General features: G+C 40.3%; 1 protein-coding gene across 12 annotated transcripts in view; it reads left to right on the forward strand.

Annotated features, from left to right (window-relative positions):
* The window catches only part of CALD1 (caldesmon 1), a 188,414-nt gene that overhangs the window by 68,382 nt on the left and 99,105 nt on the right, over positions 1 to 20,927 (forward strand). For 11 of the 12 annotated variants that reach the window (XM_049094656.1, XM_049094653.1, XM_049094652.1 and 8 more), the window contains one exon: positions 17,955 to 18,064. In XM_049094656.1, the coding sequence (XP_048950613.1) occupies positions 17,994 to 18,064 (71 nt within the window). In that variant the 5' untranslated portion in view covers positions 17,955 to 17,993. Of the gene's footprint in view, positions 1 to 16,960; positions 17,238 to 17,954; positions 18,065 to 20,927 lie in introns of those variants that run through there. The other variant, XM_049094654.1, reaches the window with a different exon arrangement.

Genomic DNA, 20,927 nt, shown 5'->3' on the forward strand with positions numbered 1-20,927 from the left:
GTTTAGATTGGGGTTTACTGAGTGTGAGGACTTGTGGGACTTCAAGGGCATATGCTAGTCTGAAGCTCAGGTGAGAGTGAGGGACAGAGATGTTCCCAGTCATAGCCTCTACTTAGGAATTAGAACCATGACAATGGATGTCATCCAGTGAGATTGTGTGAAGATAGAGGAGCAATGTTTCCAAAATGCTACCAGAAATTGTACGCAGAAGATTTTCCTGGCAAATAACAGAAGAATCCCTTCCATGAAGGAGAAATCCACATGCTACTTCTCATGAGGGTTTGTGAGAACATGTATATCAACTAACATGTATGTCTATCTATTTCTTTCTCCTCATTTATTTGGCTCTATTTCTTCTTCTGTCCTCTCCTATGGGGCTATGCCCCAAACCATTCCTGTGGGACTTGCCCTCCTCAACTTTGCCACCCTCTTGCTAACTAGCTGTACCCATGAGCATGTGTTTGCCCAAGTTTCTGCCATGGGGATCTCAAATATCAACTCCTTCCTTTGTGGCCATTCTCTTCATCAGCCAATCAGAGCTGATCAGACTGGACAGTAGGGGAGTGGGATTAGATTCCTCAATGCCCAGAGAGACAGAAAGTAGATCCTTCTCAGGGTCAGGTACCATGAAACATCATCTTATCTAGACAGCCAGTAAAGGGCTCAGTAGAGGGGAATGGACCACTTTTGCACTGAACTCCTTCCTTAATCCATTGATTCTTGCCAGTCCCCGCACCCCCCCCCCACCACCACCACCTGTGCTCTTAAGAAGGCTTTGGCAATATTTTAGAGTTTCACAGCCAGGCTAGAATTGGGGCTGGTGGAATGTGGAGAGGCCATGGGCCATGACAATCTTCTTTCGAGACCCCACAAGCAAATGTCATTTCTAAAGGCCATGTTTATCCCAGCACTAGTTTCCTTAATTTTTCCTGCTTTCTCTGATACAAATAAAAGAAGGAAAGATATTTGTTCATTTCTTTTATTTTTGAAGTATTACTTTTCTTCTTTTAAATTCTCTTCTTGCAATTTTTTCCCTTTTTCTCTCCTCTCTTTGCTCTCTTTTTTAGCAGAACCTCAATCTTTCCCTGAATTGTCTGATTAGTAGTGGAAGAGACTATCTGAAGCCTGGAAACTTCCTCCTTCTCTGCAAACCCCACTTGTTTTCTTTAACTATGAGATGCCAGCTTTCTTCATATACCCACTTCCACACTTCCCTCTTGGTATTCTTTGAGCAGCCAGGAAAATATGCCAATTTTTATGCAGCTACCCAGAATATCAATGACACCTCAGTGATTTTTACTCAAGTTGCTGCTTACATAACATGAGAAAAGAGATATTTTGGAGTCAAGAGAAAATAGCTCTACAATCTATGAATGGCCTAGATGGGGTGTTCCAAATGAATGGTGGCCAGTGGCCAGCATAGGTGCCTCCCAACTGCATTTCATTAATTTCAGTCAGCTACAACATTTGGAAAGAAAGATGATTTTCCTATGAGCATGTAAAAGAAGTGCTTTGAGTTGTAAGGCTTTGCCCTTGCTTTAGAACAGCATAAATGGAAGATTTTATAACCACTGTGGGCCAATATTTTTGGAGTCAGTTGAAGCTCCAGATGGAGTGGAAAGAGAAGTGTTTTTTTTTTTTTTTTCTTCCTCTTTGCTTGAGTTTTGCAGAACAAGTCTCCCTGGACACCTTTAATAAAGTGTTCAGTCTCTTATGTAGCTCAATGTGCCCAAACTTGTTATCAATGGGATCTGAAGGAGTCTTTCTTACACTAAGAATCTTTTCTATAGATTTCTGGTAGAGGCTCTAGAACCAGCCTCCTATATGAGAACATCTTGAATCCATTCCCTTCCCAAAAGTCTCACCTTTAGGAGCCGGCGCTTAGGTCCTTGTCACGAGAGATAAGGAAGAAAAATACACAATAAGCACAAGTTTGGTTAAGAATTGAGAGGACGGGAAGAACACAGTCCCATGGCCTTCTTAACATTCTGGAAACTTTCATATGAAGCAGCGTGAGAGGACATTCCAGCATCATCATATGCAGATTTTGTAACTTTGGCCAAATGATGGAGTTTTCTAGGCCAAGGAATTGCACCTTGCTTTCAGAGGTACCTCTGTGGAAGCATGAATTCCTGCCCAGCACAGCTGTTGGTAGAGGTTAGTTGTGCCAGTGTGGACAAGCCAAGATGAGCACCACAGAGGGCGAGGAGAAAAAATAGACAGTGATGCCAGAAGCTTGTTCTGGAAGAAAGTCTCTTCTAGAACTCCTTTCTAGACTTTGGTTCCAATGGGCATGAATATAGGGAAAAAGAATGATTGTGCTATTGAATAGCTTCCAACCAAAATGATCAAAAGTCTTACCTGGGTCTCTAACTATGAGTGGATTTTTATAGTTCAAGGACACAGACTCAGCTGCTTCTGAACTCTGCTTTGGGATGTTTAACAAAATGAGCTTGTGAACATCTTGTACTACGTGCAGCCATACTCCAAGAGGATTTACGTAGAACAAACACTCAGTTGAAGGGGACATCTGAAACAGTTTCTTTCCTACGATTCTCTACATCCCAGGGCCAACTTAATGCCAAATTAAATCTATATATTTTTTTAAATCGACTTTTACTAAGGAAAAGGCAGAGCTGCATTCCATGAAACAGATATTTTAGGCCAAAATTATTACTTGGACCCTTTTTCCCTCCTCCTTTTTGCTAATTCAAAACAAAATGTCTATCATTCACTCTAACACCAGCATTTAAGAGCTGGAGACAAATGGAGTCTGAATATTCACGCCAATGTGGTACAAATGAGCTGTGATTTTCAGGATGCTGGCTGTTTCTCTGACAGGAGAAAAGAGCAGTCGACTAGTTTAATATCTTTGGCTGAAAACACTTTTTTATAAAGGGATGGAGAAGGCCAACATTAATATTGAGTCCTGTTATTTAATGGCCAAAAAGGATACATCACAGAAGGGGGCATCGTCAGTCCAGGGACAGTGTGTTTGTCACACCCAGAGGATGCAGAGGGGGTGCGGATACACACACAGGGTGGGAGTAAAGAAAGGAGCTCTTCTACAAGCATTTTCTCCACGTTCTTCAAAGAAGTCCTTCCAGAAGTCTATTATACTCATGATTGTGAGTATGATTCCCTCACAGACTTACGCAATGCGTAAACATTGAAGACGTTTGTTATAATGAGAGTTTCTGGGGATTGAGTTACCTGCCCTGAGGATAGGAGGAGGCTTGTGACCCCTGTTAGCACCATCCGTCCTCCTTCTTGTCCCTCAAACATGCATTTTCAATCATTCATTAATTCACTATTTCTGTAGTACATTGAATTGGACCCTCTCCATCTCAGGTGCTGTCAGATCTGGGCTACATGAGTAATTCTAGTGTTCCTTTATTCTCTCCTATAAGACAGACTATTTTTTTTTTATTCGATGCAATGGGAAATTTAGTGAATCTAATAATGTGTTCATTGATGTAAAATGTGATTTCCAGTACTTTTGTTTGTTTTTCATTGGCCCCATCTTGGCAAAGAGTCATAATATTTTAAATTTCTCTGCCCTCTCGTCCACCTGTCATACTTAATTATGTGGTTTACAGGCAAAACATAGCAATGCGGCGGTTGTAACTGTAATTCTACTTTTCTGTGAACCGCTTTGAAAAATGATGCATAATTGTGCCCAGCATTATTTGTTTCCTAAATTCTGGTTTTCAGGAAGCATTTTTTTAAAGGAGGACATAATTGTAGTTTCAAAGTAATAAAAAATTAAAAGCAAAGTGAGAGTACTGCAACATTTTTATGGAATGCTCAAAAGACCCTAAGGTGAGAAATCCATAGCAGACCTACCATGAAACCAGTGGAGCTAGGACACCATTGGGTGGCTTAGTCAGTTGAGCATCTGCCTTCAGCTTGGGTCATGATTCCAGGGTTCTGGGATCGTGTCTTGCATTGGACTACTTGCTTGACAGGAAGCCTGCTTCTCCCTCTGCCTGCTGTTTCCAATGCTTGCATGTGTGCACTCTCTCTCTCTCTCTGACAAATAAATTTTAAAAATAAAATTAAAAAGAACCAATGGAGCTGAAACCCTTAAACACGTCTCTATCACAACCCTTCTGCCGACTTTTTTACATTGAATACTGTATTTTCTTTCTTAAAGAAGGCCTCCCAAATAATCTTCAGATTCCACAAATGTGGCTCTTCCCTGAGACAGACACAAATGGATAAACTTAGATGATTGATCTTCATGTTGAAAGCTAATTAAATTTTAAAAATAAATCGTCAAAGTGTGAAGTACTGTATTTTATTTTTTAAGACTTTAGAATGAATTCAGCTAATTTTCTAAAGTAAACCTCACTTAAGTGAAATAATAAATCAGTTTGCCAAAACACAAATGAACATAAATAGGAGATTCATCTTTACTTCATAAATAAACGTCAAATATGAGCTTACCCTAAAACGGAGCAGGCCAATCCTCTGGACAGGAAACAGCTCCTACCTTTGTTGAGGAGGTAGCTACGAGTTGTGTTTTCATGTTGAGGATGGGGTTGGGAGTGGAGGCACGTGAAGGGTGTAGGGAAGCCACTTCATGGAAGGCCTCTGGGGCTCACAGAGAGGCAGGATGGTGGCATGTAGGAGGCAGGTCATTCTTCCTCCTAGCCCCCTCAAAAACCAAGGCATTTAGACCCCGCAGTCATCATCTCTCACCTGCTTATCCCCTGGACCAGGAATCCTACCTGCCCAGCAGCTTCCCAGCCCCACAGGCAATCACTGAGTGGAGACAGTAGTAAACTTGGGTTGCTCCAGTTTCCAGCTGAGGGCAGCTTTAATTGCTCCTCCTGCTAACAAAGAATATTCAAATTCAAGTGTAATAGCCTCTCATTGCTGGGGTCTACTCGGCTGTTCTGCTATGTAACATCTGTTTTTGAAATTCGGCTGAGACCCTGACTTAAATCCATTTAACTTAAAAAGCAGCGAGAGAACATCTTGTTTTCACGGATGTCCAGGGGCTGTATGTCAACAAATAAAAGATCTGTTTGTGGTATTCAAAGGGGAAAAGCTGGTTGTGAGACATTGTGTCACTGGGGTAAATCTATTATGGCCTGTTCATTTCTTGGAATTGTGAAACAAATTTGACAAAACAAAGTGGACCAGCTTCGTTTCAATCAGCAAATTTTTGGCTTAATGGTGGTAGGGAAGTGTGCTTTTCTTGTCAGAGGTCACTGAGCTGGATGGTTTCCAGAAAGATGCCCTCATTCATGCCTCCTACATTAGCCATGTGAAGTTAATATCTTAAGTGGATTCTCTATATAAATTGTGGCAGAAAGCATCTGATATATCATTATTTTTATATTACTTACACAGGACCTGAGGTGGGAAAGAAGGGGTGAGAATAGTTCACCATCCCTCAAACCTGACTAGCTACTTTACTCCTCACCCACTTCTTTAGGAGAGAGTAGAGAAAAGCTTGATTTATCAGCACCTGGAAGAGTGAATGTCTGATGCAAAAGAGATGTCTGTATATATGTATTTGTTTAATGAATATAAACTCTGGTCTTATAGACTCATGTTCTCTTTTTGAATGCATGACTGTATGGGTATTATCATCATTCCAGTTTGAAAAAGCTTTCACTGCCTATGTCCTGTTCTAGCCCAAAGAAAAGCATTAGGTCACTCCTGTCGCTCTCTCTTGCAGCACCGTGTTTTTCCTTTCTAACTTTATTCCAATTTGTATTTTATTTATTTATGGCCTGTCTCCACCATCAGACTATAAGCCCAGCAAGGGTAGAGTCGTTGTTTTCACAGCTATATGCCACACTAAGCAAGGTGGCTAGTACATGAATATTTCTTCACAATATTTGTTGAATAGTCCTCCTGACATTTTCATTGTGATAATGGCTGTAGAGCCTTAACCACTTTTGCTTATGTATGAATTTAATCACAGTGAAGAAGACAATAGGGCTTATAATGCAGTTGAAAATGCAGAGACCTTTTGTGTGATGACACGGCCACACTCATTTGAAGGTCATGGTGGAATGGGTTAGTCTAACCATCTCTATTTTCTTTTTTTTTAAATTTATTTATTTATGAGCGATAGAGAGGGAGAGACACAGGCAGAGGGAGAAGCAGGTTCCATGCAGGGAGCCCGACCTGGGACTCGATCCCAGGTCTCTAGTATCACACCCAAGCTGCAGGCAGTGCTAAACCGCTGTGCCACCAGGGCTGCCCACCATCTCTATTTTCTTGAGTTGATGTTGTTGAGCCACATCTGCCATTAGAGCTGGCCAGGATTAATGTCATAGCACATGGCAATAGTTTAAGATTTTTTTTTCCTCTTAAATAGTTAACTCATTCCTGGTGGTCTTGAGTCTCTGACTTCAGAAAATTCTGGCCCACCAAGCCACTTGGTAAAGGCAGTTAAAGATCTGTGGTCAGAAAGAAGATACTTTTGGTGCCCAGTGGACGTGGAGGTTTAATATGCATATTCGCTTGTCTGGTGGTCACTGTAGACCTTTCTTATGGTCAAGCAAAATAGGAATACTCTAACTTGAGTAGGAACAAAGTAGATTCACTGGCTCCATTTTGCTTTGGCTGTCTGTGTTGACGGGACTGACATGGGAATGATTTGTGTGTTCCAGAGGATCTCAAGAGAAATGCTCATTCGTTTATAGAAGGTGCAATTCCACAACAGTTTTTTGCTTTGTATACTTGAAAACATTCCCAAAGAAACAAAGTCGGATGCAGAAAAAATAATGGGAGAAAAGAAAAATAATACTCTGAATTCTGAACAATTCTACTTTACTGGGTTGAGCCGTCTGCCAGCTGGCCACGGTGCTGACTACTTGTAATATATACTTTTGGTAGGCTGCATGTAGTTCTTGGAACTGTTTATATTAGACGGCAGAAACTTAATTATTCTAAAATTGGCAGGATTTGCTTTGGTCACTTAATACAAAACTGCTTAGTCATCTTTATACCTAGTGTGGACAGCGTTGTTTGAGTGTGAAAACCTGGGAAATGCACACGTGCTCCAAAGAGACTTCAAAGAAGGTAGCAAAACAAGAAGGTATCATTTTTTGCAAGATGCTTACTTACCAGGTGGTTGCCACATGTTTTGATTGGACAGGCTAGGTGCCTGTTGAGTTCAAGTCCCTGATTACAAGTATTTTTCTTTCTTGTGGATTGTGTCAGGATTAAAAACCGACTGCTGCTGCTTCTCAGATTGGGTTCTACTCCTGCTTTTTTGCAAAGTACAGGTTTTCCAGCAAGAGGGTGAAGAACGCCTGAATCAGCTGTCAGGAAAGCTTTCTTGTTCTCCGAAGCCAACCAGGATGTCCTTTCAAGCTGCTCGTCACCAAGGTCCTCCCTTTGACTCTTCTGGTTTGGATACCTATCTTACCACATATGAACTACTGCCTTCCAAAGGCAGTACAGATTTATAGAGCTCCAGCAGGGAAGTGGGTAGGCAAAATGAGTCTCTTCCGTGTGTTTCAGAGTTTGAGGTGGCGCCAGAGGTCTCCAGGTTTTTCCAGGAATGCCCGTGGCAACCTCACACTCTTCCTGTGACCCGCACTAGGGCTCCTGAGAGAGATGGTGAGAAAAGATAAAAGTCCTATAGCCAATGGGTAATGACACCAGGCTTGGGAGGGGTGGGTTCCCAAGCCAACATCCAGAACAGTGCCTTATGTTTCTAATTACTGAGCATGGTTAGAGAGCAAAATCAGGCAACACTTTTTTTTTTTTTTTTAGACTGATGGAAGCATTTAAATCAGCTCTGAATGTCAGTGTTTTCTAATTATGATGGAGGAGTGGCAAGGAATCTCCAAAGGCCTTGGCAATTTGGAAAGTTTCAGCCCAACCCTGATTCTCTTCTTTTCTTATTCATCATATGTCTTCTTTGTCCTTCTTTTTCTTTGAACACCCCAGAACTAGCCTATCCCCTGAGTTACAAAGGCCTAGTACTCCTCTTCCTGAAACCAGAATGTCTTTCTAAGACAGGGTTCTTTCCCACTAGAGGAAAACAGCTACAGCTACAAATCGCATTATAAAATAGAGCTCCATAGTGAACCACCACCACCCCCAAGGTAGTACTAAAAACTCTCCTAGAGGCATGGCCTTTTGAAAATGTCTCAGCCAAGTTCCTCTGTTTACCAATTAAGTGCAATGAAAGAAATGCCCTGGAATCCATTTCAGTTCAACAAGTATTCAACTTTGCTGACTATAAGAAAAAAATAGTCAGTTAAGGGACTATTTGACAGACCCCTCAAGTACAACGTCGAAGGATCACAAAAATGAGTAATAACCTCAAGGAACTTACCATCTTCTAGGAGAGACAGGTGTATACTTGCTAATTTAAATACAAGCTATAGACTAAGCACTCCAATAGAAATATAATATGAGTATCCGTACAAACCCATGTCAGTGAGTGAGTGGTTCAGGGACCCTGTAGTCTTATGCTAGCCTTAAGCCTGTACTGTGAGCCGTTTCTTACATGAAGAAAAGTCCAGAACTCTCCAAACTAGCAAATGAGGGGAACTACCATCTACGTGATTCATGCAAAAGGAAAGAGGAAGCAGTCTAGGCACTTCTCAATTTATTATTTAACTTCTATGTAGCTTTATATGTTTAAATTGTATATTTATTATGTCCAAGGGATATCATGGATAATGTCCCTTGGTTTGGTTGCTTTTCATTTAAGATTATAAACTGCTAGAAGATAGTCTCTAACTTGCTTCATAATTCTAGAACACAATAGATGCACTTGAGGATCATGATGAATAGAAGTTGAAAAATTCACTAGGGAATGATTAGTCCCCAATTAATAAAGCAAGTCCTTCGTGTATAAAATTGTTACCACTAGCAAAGCACCTCTAGCACGTAATTTTTAATTATCTCCAGCAATGTAATTGGATTTATATTTTACCATCTAAACTCTCTCACCTTGCTACACCCTGTATCAACAAGATAGCTGGCTAAGGCTCTGGATATAGGTGGTGGTGGTGGTTTTTAGAGAGAGACGGGTTAGGGGAAGTAAGGGAGAAAGAGAGAGAGAGAGAGATTGAGATCTTAAGCAGGATCCATGCCCAGCGTGGAGCCCAACATGGGACTTGATCTCATGACCCTGAGATCATCACCTGAACCAAAATCAAGAGTCAGTTAACCAGCTGAGCCACCCAGGTGCCCCTGGATCTAGTTTTGATCACTAAATGGGAAATGTTAGTTGGAAAACCAAACACAAAGAGCATACTCCTGGGTTGTGGATATTTTTATAGCTTAGGAGACCAGAAAGGCCAAAGGGTCATGCAAGTAAAACTACTATTGTGTAAAATATGATGATCTTCATACCATGTTTATCATTGGTAAAGACCTATGAGTTCTGGTCTTGCGTTCCAGATAAAATGCTCATGGTCCCTGTTATACAATTTGAAGTGTGACCTCTGTTCAGACAATGTCTCCGTTCCTGCCTGTGCTGAACATTTTACTCATTCAGTAGCAAGTGCTCATAGTGAGATTGTCTGATCTAATGACCCTCCACACGAGAACAGAGATGTTACTCATCAGGGAATTAAAAGAGCACAGGTAGGCTTCCAGAAGCTGCCATGTCTTTTACACCATCTTACCTCTGAACTGCATAACATGACTTCACACAGTACAGTCATTTCATGTGGGGGGTTGGAAGGCCTTCCAGCAGGGCCCTCCAATAGAATTTTCTGTGGTGCTGAAGATGCTGTATGCATTGCCTTATATGGTAGCCACAGAGCACTTGATGGAGCTAGTAAAGCTGAGAAACAAAATTCTTCATTTTATTTAATTTTAATTATGTTTCACTTAAATTGCCCCAAGTGATTAGTGGCTACCATATTGGACAGTACAGCCATAGAATCTTAAAAACTATCTTTCACTACAGCCTTAAATAAATGGAAAATTCTCCTCTACCTGACTCTTTTCAATAATAGGGGTTCACACTTTCTCAGCAGCCCTACCTATTGTTGGGCAGTTCTGTTGGGGGAAGGACCCCCACCCTTATATATCAGAATTAGCCTCTGTTATCAGGCATACATTTAGAGAAAACACATTTATATGTTTCTTCTGGCAAAGCCATGCACCTTTTTGTTCTCACACAGACACAGGCTGGCAGAGACTTTCCATCTTTGCCTTAGCATTCATGCCTATGCCTTTTACTTTTCTCTAGGGGCCAAAAGAAGAAGTGGCCACATGCCTGTTCTGATTTGGTATTAACCTGTGTCTTTCAGGGTAGTTTCCTTGAGTTTGCTGAGATAAAGTACTGTAAACTCTGAGGGAAGAGGGCACAGAAGTAATTGGTCCAAATTTTCATTTCTCCTTGCTCTTCTCAGAATGGTGTAGAGTTTATTCTAAATACCAGTGGTGGTTTTCCACTGATTTGCTGTGGTTCAGGAGCTGGTGCCAAAGATCTATACATCTCAGTCTTCTTTCTTTAAACAGAGGTAAACCTACTTCTCTTACCTGAGGGTTAAACAATGATTGCCATAGAATTTGAGCAATATGAAGTGTTCAAAATAAAGCAGTAGCATTTGTGATCACACTAAGATGCAACCTGAAGTCCCTAAATGTGTCGTCTTCCCAAGTGTTGGAGTCAGTGTATATAAACACCATCACTTCAGAAATCTAAAATGCCCAAACCACCCACTATTGCTAAGGTGAAGAGAGGCTGCAAAGATCATAGTCACATTAAGTCTGTCAGTGTTTTGCAAATGGAGAAATACAAATAGAGAAAAAGTAATGATAAAAGACTGAGCAGGAATGGAGAGAAAAAAACAAGCCACAACCTGTTAGCCTGTTCTTAGCATGGTTTTGTGTTCTGGGTTCTGCTGACTGGAGAAAAGAAACAACTTGAGAAGGCACAGCTACTCCGATTGATCCCATTCATTCTTATTTCTGTGTTGCTGGTCTTGACAAATGTGCCTTGGTGATTGCATGTATTTTTCTCTCTTAAGTAGCACAGACTTTTGGAACAAGATGGTGAAGGTTGAGCTAAAGTTAAGTCCAAACTGTATGTTACAATCCATGTGTTTATTTGGTTTTTGAGTCCCAAATGAACCATTCTGTTCAGAAAAGAGCAAAGCAGGTTGATAAATTGAATTTTTTTAAAAAGGACAAAAGTTCATTTTCTACAGTCAGAAAGAAAACACTGCCAGATTTACTGTGTAACTACTGCAAATGTGGGTTTATATAACTTTTGAGATTCATATATAGTCTATTACCAATGTCTTTAATTCACTTTGTAAACACTGATCAGTCAATAAAATACAGAGATGAATCAGCTTGAGTTATATTTTCCATACTCCGAATGGTAAAAATCTAGAATAAAAATCTAGCAGTTCAAATCAGCTATGATTCCTGAGTGCCTACTACATCCCAATGGTAAAGAGATTTTTTTAAAGCAGTGGTTATCTTTTCATAAATGGCCTTAAAAATGAAAATATATAGAAAATATCATATGAATAAAATAAGTAAATACTAGTTCGAACAATTGAGCTGTGGCAAAGCAGTACATATATTAGTTACCAAAATGAATGATACATATTTGAGGAAAGAGATAATTACTTGTAAGCTAGAGTCCCCAGGAAAAGGGAAAATTTGAGCCAGGAATTCAGGACTGAATAGAGAAATGGACATTGAAAAGGATAGGGAGCCGGTTCCAGATGAATGCAATGTACGAATTAAAAATGCAGAGAGAGGGGCGCTTGGGTGGCTCGGTGCTTGAGCGTCTGCCTTTGGCTCGGGTTGTGGTCCCAGGGTCCTGGGATCGAGTCCCATATTGGGCACCCCACAGGGAGCTTACTTCTCCCTCTGCCTATGTCTCTGTCTCTCTCTCTGTGTGTCTCTCATGAATGGATAAATAAAATATTTAAAAAACAAATAAAAGTTCAGAGAGAGAAAATTGAATGATGAGGTTGAGAAGCAATAAAATATTTTTATCTGGGATGCCATGGGATGATGTGCTTGAAAGGAAGGCTAATGCTTTCTAAATTAGAGAATTAGAAGAGAATGTACTTAGATAGCATTTAGACCTGGAAAGGAGGAAACATGAATATACCATGTTTGATGCATCCATCTTTGCTGGATGAGAAAGCAGGTAGGAAATCATAGTATCATATAGAGCAGGATAAAACCCTGAACATTAGCTAGTCCAACCACCTCATTTCACAGATTCCCAAGTGTGAGGTCAGGTCACTGTTTACCAAGGGTTTTTGGCGAAAGACATTTGAAGGACTGAGGTGAGTGAAGATTGAGGAATCTGCTGAGGTGAGGAATCTGTTGGAATATGTGACACCAAGGAATCACCCAGTACATGTAGGATGAAGGGAAGCATCACTGAACCACAGTAATCACCCAGCTGAAATTAACACAAACCTTTGGGATAGACAAAACATGGTTCCTGACTTTCTCCCACAAAGCCCTGAATCTTGAGAACAAAATCCAGAAACCAGATGATAGTTGTGATTTGAAATTGAAGAGGAGTATGATAGACCTTGTAGAAGTTTGAAGAAGCAAGAAAGTCTGAAATACAAACTCCAGGAGGACAGGGACCATTATAATCTTGTTTACTGTCATATCATATCCCCAGTGTGTGGAACAGAACTTGGCACCATAGTAAATGCTCAGTAAATGTTTATTGTGTGTTGATGGTATAAATGTTTTTTGGTGGGACTTCACTGAATGAGTTGAACCATGAAATTTACAATGAGTAAATAATGGTGACTAGTCAGAAAGGATTTAAAAATGGTTATGAGTGTTGAAAGACTAGGGTTTCTTGCACTAAAAGAGAACCAGTTATGTCGGGGACGAGGGTATAGTGGTCAGAAAAGAAGGTGTATAATAAGGAAGATGCAATGCAAGAGAAGAAACTCCAACATCACAAAGAAAAGTATTCAGTGATGCTGGCCAGAATCTGAGCATCCTGGTTTATGAATCTTACAAAGAAGTAACAATAAAATAATAGAGGCTTAATTAATATTTGCAAAGTTTAATTTAATTGAGATCTCTGAGACATGATAATTCTATTATTTAAACCAAATGGATATACAATTGAAGAGGCATGGGTAATTTTTAAGATCACTTCTTACCTAAGTTTATATGATCCAATGAATTAGACCAGAGATCATTGACAATGGTCTTCTCAGAACTTTCCTGGGGGCATTCTCACATGTTTCCTGAAAGGGAAAATAATTCGTACAGGGCAATAGTGGATTAGTTCAAGAATATCATAATGATTAAGAGCATAAACTTTGAAATTCTAGTAAAATGGGGATTTTAATAGCTACTTTGCAGGTTTATTATGTAGATAAAATAATTCAGCATAGTTTTAAATGGCCCAATAAAGCTATCAAGCCACAGAAAGACATGAAGGAAACTTAAATGCATATTGCTAAGGGCAAGAAGCGAGTCTGAAAAGGCTATCTGCTGTATGATTTCAACTATATGACATTCTGGAAAAGGCAAAGTTATTATAGAAACAGTAAAAGGATCAATGGTTGCCAACAGTTGAGGCAGAGGAGAGAGGGAAGGATGATTAGATGGAGAACAGGGGCTGTTTAAGGCAGGGAAACTATTCTAATACTACAATGGCTGATACATGATATTATGCACTTGGCCAAACTCATAGAATATACAACATCAAGTGTGAAACCTAATGTAATTTATGGACTTTAGTTAACAATAATGCATCAGTATTGGTTCATCAGAATTGGTTTTCATTTGCTATTCAGTTTGTGATGATTTGATGATTTGTATTGGTTCATCATTGCAACAAATGTACCGCACTGCTACAAGATGTTAATTAGGCTATATTAGTTTTCCAGGGCTGCCATGACAAAGTACTGCAAACTTTGGGGTTTAGAACAACAGAAGCATTTTCTCACAGTTCTAGAAGCTAGATGTCCAAAATCAAGGTGTCAGCAGGGCTCCTTCTGAAGACCCGAAGGAAGGATCTAGTCCATCTCTCTCTCTCCTAGCTCTGGTCATTCAGGCATCCCTTAACCCCCCACCTCAGGCATTCTCCTTATGTCTTCACATGATCTTCTCTTTATGTATGTCTGCTTCTGTGTCCAAATTTCCTCCTTTTCATGAGAGCACCAGCAATTTCAGATTAGGGCCCATTCTAATAGCCTCATTATAACTTGACTTACATATACAAAGGCACTATTTCCAAATAAGATCACATTCTGAGGGGTTAGATCTTCAATATATTTTTTTAGGGGGAAGGGATTATACAATTCAGTGCAAACACAGAAGAAACTGTGGGCAGGGGTGAAGTCTATTCATCTTGTCTTTAAAGTTGAAACTAAGAAATAACACCCAATTAATTTTTTAAAAAACATTAAGAAAAAATAACCCAACACATTGTACATATTCAACAAACGTTAGTGACTTTCAGAAGCTGCATTAACTTATCCAGTGTCCCTAACACAGTAGATTTTATTCTTGGTGTATTCCAAGATGAGTAGTAGCATGGCCCAAAGTTCCCAAAGACTTTCCCTAACCAATTTGCTATTCAGTTTTTGATGATTTGAATGTAGACAGGACTTAGCTCCTCTGGCTTCTCCCCCTAATAACTGAGTGGTGGACTAGAAACCTATCTGCTCACAAAGTTCTCCTGCCCTTGACTCGGTTTTGTGGTGTCATTACCAAAAGAAGACACTGTGTGTCAACTGATTTGGAATCTGTAACACTGACTTATTATTTAATTACAGCAGCATGTGCTCTGTCTTAAGAAAATCTAGTGTTTTGGGGGCCCATATTGAAAAGATATATCAGTAGGTAATGACTCATCTGCCTTTGTAAGGAGTTTTTTACCCTTTACACAGAAGTCATGTCAGAGTTCTTTTATTAGCATGACAATAATCCTCTCCTACAATATAAAAATTTACACTTTTTTTCATAAAACTTTCAAGAACCCATCTGTCACATCCATGGGTACATACCTTCCTCAGACTACAATTCTCTTTCAGACTAACCTGTCCATTTGTGTCCCTCTAGAGCTCCATGGTTTATACAAATCTCTTTGCTTTGACACTTCATCACTTCATTGGTTGAGAAGTTTGTTTCCCAATCAATGTTGCTGGAAGGAATTCATCACTGACTGAAGTTAGGGAAAGAAAGGAGAGATTAGGAGCTGGGGACATGGAAGCCACTGCCCCCCAAAAAAGGGAAAAGACCACTTACAGTTCTACCCGTACATGACTCCCCTTAATAGGACAGTGCCAGAGAAGTTCAGAGGAGCTCTGTGGTAGGGGAGTGTGATGATTAAGGAAGACCTCTAGCCCCATCCTGGTGGGAGACCAACTGAGAACCTCTTCCATAAATCTACACCTTCCCTTCCCTGTGCCATCTCATACACCCAAAGCAGAGTCATACCACACAGTACATAAATGTGTGTTCTCTCCCTCAGATACACTCACTACATGTCCATAAACTGCAACCCAGAAAAGTTGTGTAGATGCATCATACACTGACCACCACCCCCTACCTCTAGTGCGCCACGTATATACTCAGCAGCCTCCAAATGAGTAATTCATAGACAGATGGACTTTTTCTGTGGTTGGGAAAGAAAAAAAAAATAGTGCCCAAGTAAGTAATAAAAGGTGAGGAGTAGGTGGAGAGAATGGATAGCAGAAAAAGAATTTGGGTGGGGAGAGAGCCAATGAGTGAGGATGGGCAGCTTACTGAGTGAGTGCTCCAGGACACTGCTGGGCTTGGCCAACCCTGTGCATCTCCAGCCTGTTCGTCGCTGCTTATTAGCACCTCCTCCAGAGGTGCAGGCTAAGGAACTCTACTAACAAAGCAGCATGCACGACTGCTTAGCTTGCGTGAGGGAGGAGCACAGGCTTTAGAGGATGCTTTTCAAGCTACTTGGATAAATTCAGAAAAGTGAGATTGTTTACTTACAGACGGACCTCTCTCTCCCATTTCTGTTTGCCGTTGCTATAGTTATTTGCAAAGTGGTTCATCTACAACAAAAGACTGCACTGAAGAAAGAGACCAGAAGAGTTTAGTCTCTCACCACACCTAGCATTCAAATCCCCAAGTTCAGCCCCACTGTCCACAGGGACGGTCTCACCCTGCACTGTGCTCAGAACAAGAGCCCACCCCAGGGTGAAAGACACCTCCACACACACCCCAGCCTCCACAACCTCTTAAGAGATGCTCAAATCACTTTTTTTTCCATTCTCATAACTAAGGGGAGATCAAACTGGAGGACAAAGAGACATTTATGGTTGATGAGATGGTAAAGGAAAATGGATTCTTTTCTTCCCAACCAGCAAAGTACTTAGAAAGTACTCTTGGGGGATCCCTGGGTGGCTCAGCGGTTTAGTGCCTGCCTTTGGCCTGGGGCGCGATCCTGGAGTCCTGGGATCGAGTCCCCCGTTGGGCTCCCTGCGTGGAGCCTGCTTCTCCCTCCTCCTGTGTCTCTGCCTCTCTCTTTTTCTCTCTCTCTATGTCTATCATAAATAAATAAATAAATATTTTTTTAAAAAAGTACTCTTGGTACGAGTAAGACAGAAAAACACCTTCAGATTTTAAAATTCCCAATAAACACCAAAATTTGAATTTCTAGAAGATTTATAAGCAGTATAAATAATACCCTAAGGGATAAGAGAGGGGGGAAAATGCAAACATTGTATAGTTGTGTTTTTATTGGCAGAGATTTTATTTTTGTTTTTGTGAGTTTTTTAAGGGGAAAAATGCTTGAGAATAAAAGAATCTGACAATTTATATAAGAAGCTTTCTGAGCTTGGCTTCAAAATCTCAGTTTTGTTTTTTGCCCCTTGCAACAAAGATGTCACTAGGTGATGGCTTTAGGTTTTGCACAGTTCCTTATTTTCCTATGCAGGGCAAATGGCTCGTCTCATGTGCACAGAAAGGGCTGGAAAATATTTTTTGTGATCTGAGTGCAGCGGAGAGTCTAGGATTCCAGAGGAAGTGGAGGCCTCCCGCTCCACACAGGAAACAATCTTCAAGCAGGCCTTAAATGCCAGATTCCAGGCCGAGTTTAACTAACCACTGACAGCTCTGTAAACAAAGCAAGGACAAAAAGAGCCCGCTTCCCCTTTTCTGGTAGTCATTTTGGGTTTGGGGGCTGCAGGGGAATTCTGGAATACTTGGCTTCATGGCACAGAAGCGCAAGGGAAGCAAGCTCCTCAGCTGAAGAGCTGGAAAGGGAAGATCTTTCTGGGATTAAAACCATCACGGAGGAGGTAGGAAAGGATAAAATGGTTGGGTCACAAAACGAGCCGGGACTTTTGAGCTCTGAAAACAGCTTGATCATATGCAACTGCTTTTAAAAATGCTGCTAGCTTATATTTATTCATAGTAGTATTGCTGTGGTCTTTTTTAAAAATCATTCTGATGTTAATATTCTTTCAGAATATACAAATTACGCCTGGATACTTCTATTATTTTATTACTATTTTCCCTCTTTTCCTTTTCTCTTAGTACCCACATATTTCCTTTTTGGCCACTCTTCTTTTTCTCACACTTTTTTTCTCTTTTCCTCTTTCTTTGTTCACTTTTTCTTAACTTTTGTCTGTGGCTCAAGCAAGTTATAAAGAACAAAATCATTCAGTAGCTCTTCAGCAATCTTACCAGTATTTTAGATCTTCAGAGTCTTTCTGTCTCCTGAGGTTTTTATTTATTTATTTTGAACTGTAATCCTGGGATCTTACTTATTTGTCCCTAATAATTTCATGAATGAGACTAAATTTAACACGCGAAGGACTCAGCTCAGGAGTCAGAAGCTGATCACTGGCTACCTTGCCAGTCTTCTAAGGTGTTTTTCTTCAGAGCAAAGAAGAAAAGAGAGGGTGAAACAATGGTGGGGATGGTGGGGATGGTGGGGAGCCAAAGGTGAAAGTGTTTCATGGGAAACAATACTTAGATTCATCTATGATATTGACCTACCTCCTCCCTGCTAGGTCCAGATTCTCCTGTCTCTCTAGACCTGAAGCCACACCATGGATGATTTTGAACGTCGCAGAGAACTTAGGAGGCAAAAGCGGGAAGAAATGCGTCTCGAAGCAGAAAGGTAAGGATCTAAGTTGAATGGTGTTTGTGTTCTGTTATTAACAATGCTGGTTTCAGGCTTCAAAGATCATCAGTCTAAGGGCCAAGTCTATTGCACACTAAACTGTTTTTGCAAAAATAGTTATGGAAAATTTTCCTGTTATGACTCTAAATTGTGCATTAAAAAAATAAAAGAAAACCAACATCAAGGAAAAGAGAGATTCTGGAAGAATCAAAGAGTTGCATTAAATCAGGAGCCTTTCATACTAGAATTTTTAAATGACAAAGGCAATGTGTGGATGAAAGTTTAAAAAGCAGTTATAATATTGAAATGACAGGAAAAATGACAAACGCTGACTATTGAAACCAACTAGGAAATGGGAGTCTTTGGTCTAAAAATAAAAAGGCAATAAGTCCCAGATGGATCTTGTGACAAATCTTTATTCATATTAGAAAAGTAGCCAAATTCAGTAATCCACATATTAAAGGTTAATAGTTAATAGAGATTCTGAGTCTAGTTGGAAGCTGTTCTGTTGTGTGAGGCATCTGTCGTGGTGAGTTCAAGGGCAGGTTGGGGAAGTAAAACAATTATATGAATGAAGCACGGGGCATAAATACATCTTGTAAAATGGACAGTGGCATGTAATGTGGCTCAAATCAGATAGAGTAGGCATTCACAGGAAGAAAAGTAGTGCACGATGATCTTACAATCAAACTGATTTTGCCTCACACCAATGTTAATGCACAGATGAAAAGATGGCAGTAAGGTGATCCCTTAGCGATCCTGCAGTACAGAACAGGAAACTTACACCTATAACCAAAGTTGGTGAGGACACAAGCTTGATATATGTATATGAGGAACACAAAAGAAAGTAAAATTACCGCCTTTGATTAACCTGGTCAGAGTAGGCCGCCATTCATGGGATGACAATGTACATACATGTGACACCGTGACTGGTACCTGGGCTCTGTGGGCTCAAGTCTCTGCTCTGCCTCAATGAGTTGTGTGGCCATGAGCAAGTGACTTCCCCCTAAGCCACAGTTTGCTTATTTGCAAAGCAGGCATAATAGCTACAGAATCTGTGTGGTGGTTGTGGAGATTGTTGAACTTTGTAACTGGCCTAGCCAGTACCTGGCACATGGCAGATATGCTTCCATAAATGCTAGCAGTCGTTGTTTTTGTTTTTTAACCATTTTCATTAACTAAGCAAATAAGAAACAACAACAGAGCCATATAGACAGCCAGAACTAAACATCGATGCCAAGGAAAGGCAGTCATCTTCCAGCGATGAAACCAGTCAGAAAAAGCTCCTTGAAAGTGATAGGCCATGGAGGATGTTGTAACAGTGATGAAGAGTAAAAGGAAAGCCATCTCAGGGAGGGAATGACACCAGCAAATATCACAGGTGGAAACAAGAATCCTGGTGTAGAAAACCTATCACTCAATGAGGAATGAGTTGGACTCACACATCTTGGGTGTTCCTATTTCCCACACAGGGCAATAGACAGAGACTTATCAGGGGAGCCGTAGGTGATAAGATGCTTGAAGAAAGTGATCTACAGTGCACTAGAGTGTGGGAAGAGTGAGTATATGGTAATGAGGGCCTGAATCAGGGCAGCAAATATGGAAATGAGGATCAAGTATGAGAGTTTTAGAGGGAAAATTAGCCAACCTTTCAGGAAAGGGAGAAACTCAAAGATAATTCCAAAGAAAGTAAGTCTGAGGAGCTGGAAACTTCATGTCCTAGATGGAGAAACTCATTCCATTCTTGAGTGTACATGGCCAGGGGGAAGTATTTAATTCAGGGAGAAACCACATCCAAATGGAGATTCTCTCCAGGCAATTGGAGATAGAAATGCTCTGTCTTTGTTCAGAAAGGGAAAGAAATTATTATTAGAGGATAAGTTAGGGCATATCCAGTGTGGGGCTGGTTATACAAAAGCTGAAGGTGGATGGTAATGATAGTGTCAAGAAAACAAGTGTAGAGAGAGTGAGAGGTCATAAAGACAACAGAAACCATCAGAGGAGACAAAGGTGTCAGGGAGATGGGGAGAACCGAGGAGAGCATCCATGTTGAGTGGACATCACCACCTTATAAGCAATATCCAGGCCCAGTGGGACAAACCTCTTACTCTTCTCTGTGATGTGTTATATGGCCTCAGATCCAACTGAAAGTCAATAAAATATCTTTATCCAAAAAAAAAACAGACCAGGCCAGAGCGTGGAGCTAGAGGGACTCAGGAATGAGTACAGAAAATTGGGCATCAGACACCATCAGTATCTCCAGTGTCTTTGCCTTCTAGCAAGGAGGGAGATGGGGAGTAGATGTGAAGGAATGGTACTACCACATTGCTGTGGTTAGAGCCATACTGTAATTACACTGAATAAACTCAGTTTCTTTAGAACCAGAATTTTGCCTAAGAATTTTCTACACACCTATATGGTTCCTTCCTTCCAGTTTTCTATTTTGTGTAGTAGGACATGTCTTCCTTTAAAGTCAATCATTAAAGAAATGTACTAAGTGAAACTTAGTTGGGTACCCTTAATCATCTAAAATAAATATACACAAATTTATCCTAACCTTTTAAATTTACATTTCTGTCTGTATTAATTCTTTTGGGATATTATGTTCCATCTGGTCCCTTTTCTTTTCTTTTCTTTTCTTTCTTTTCTTTTCTTTTCTTTTCTTTTCTTTTCTTTCTTTTCTTTCTTTTCTTTCTTTCTTTCTTTCTTTCTTTCTTTCTTTCTTTCTTTCTTTCTTCCTTTCTTCCTTTCTTCCTTTTTTGAAAGAAGTACTTAAGTACCTCTCTACCTTTGTACCGATCATCTTTTCCTGTTTTAAGATGAACTTTCTATATAGTTTTTTTATTCCAGGATGTGTTAA

Source organism: Canis lupus, chromosome 16 (genome assembly GCF_003254725.2).
Source record: "Canis lupus dingo isolate Sandy chromosome 16, ASM325472v2, whole genome shotgun sequence".
NCBI classification, from domain to species: Eukaryota; Metazoa; Chordata; class Mammalia; order Carnivora; family Canidae; genus Canis; species Canis lupus.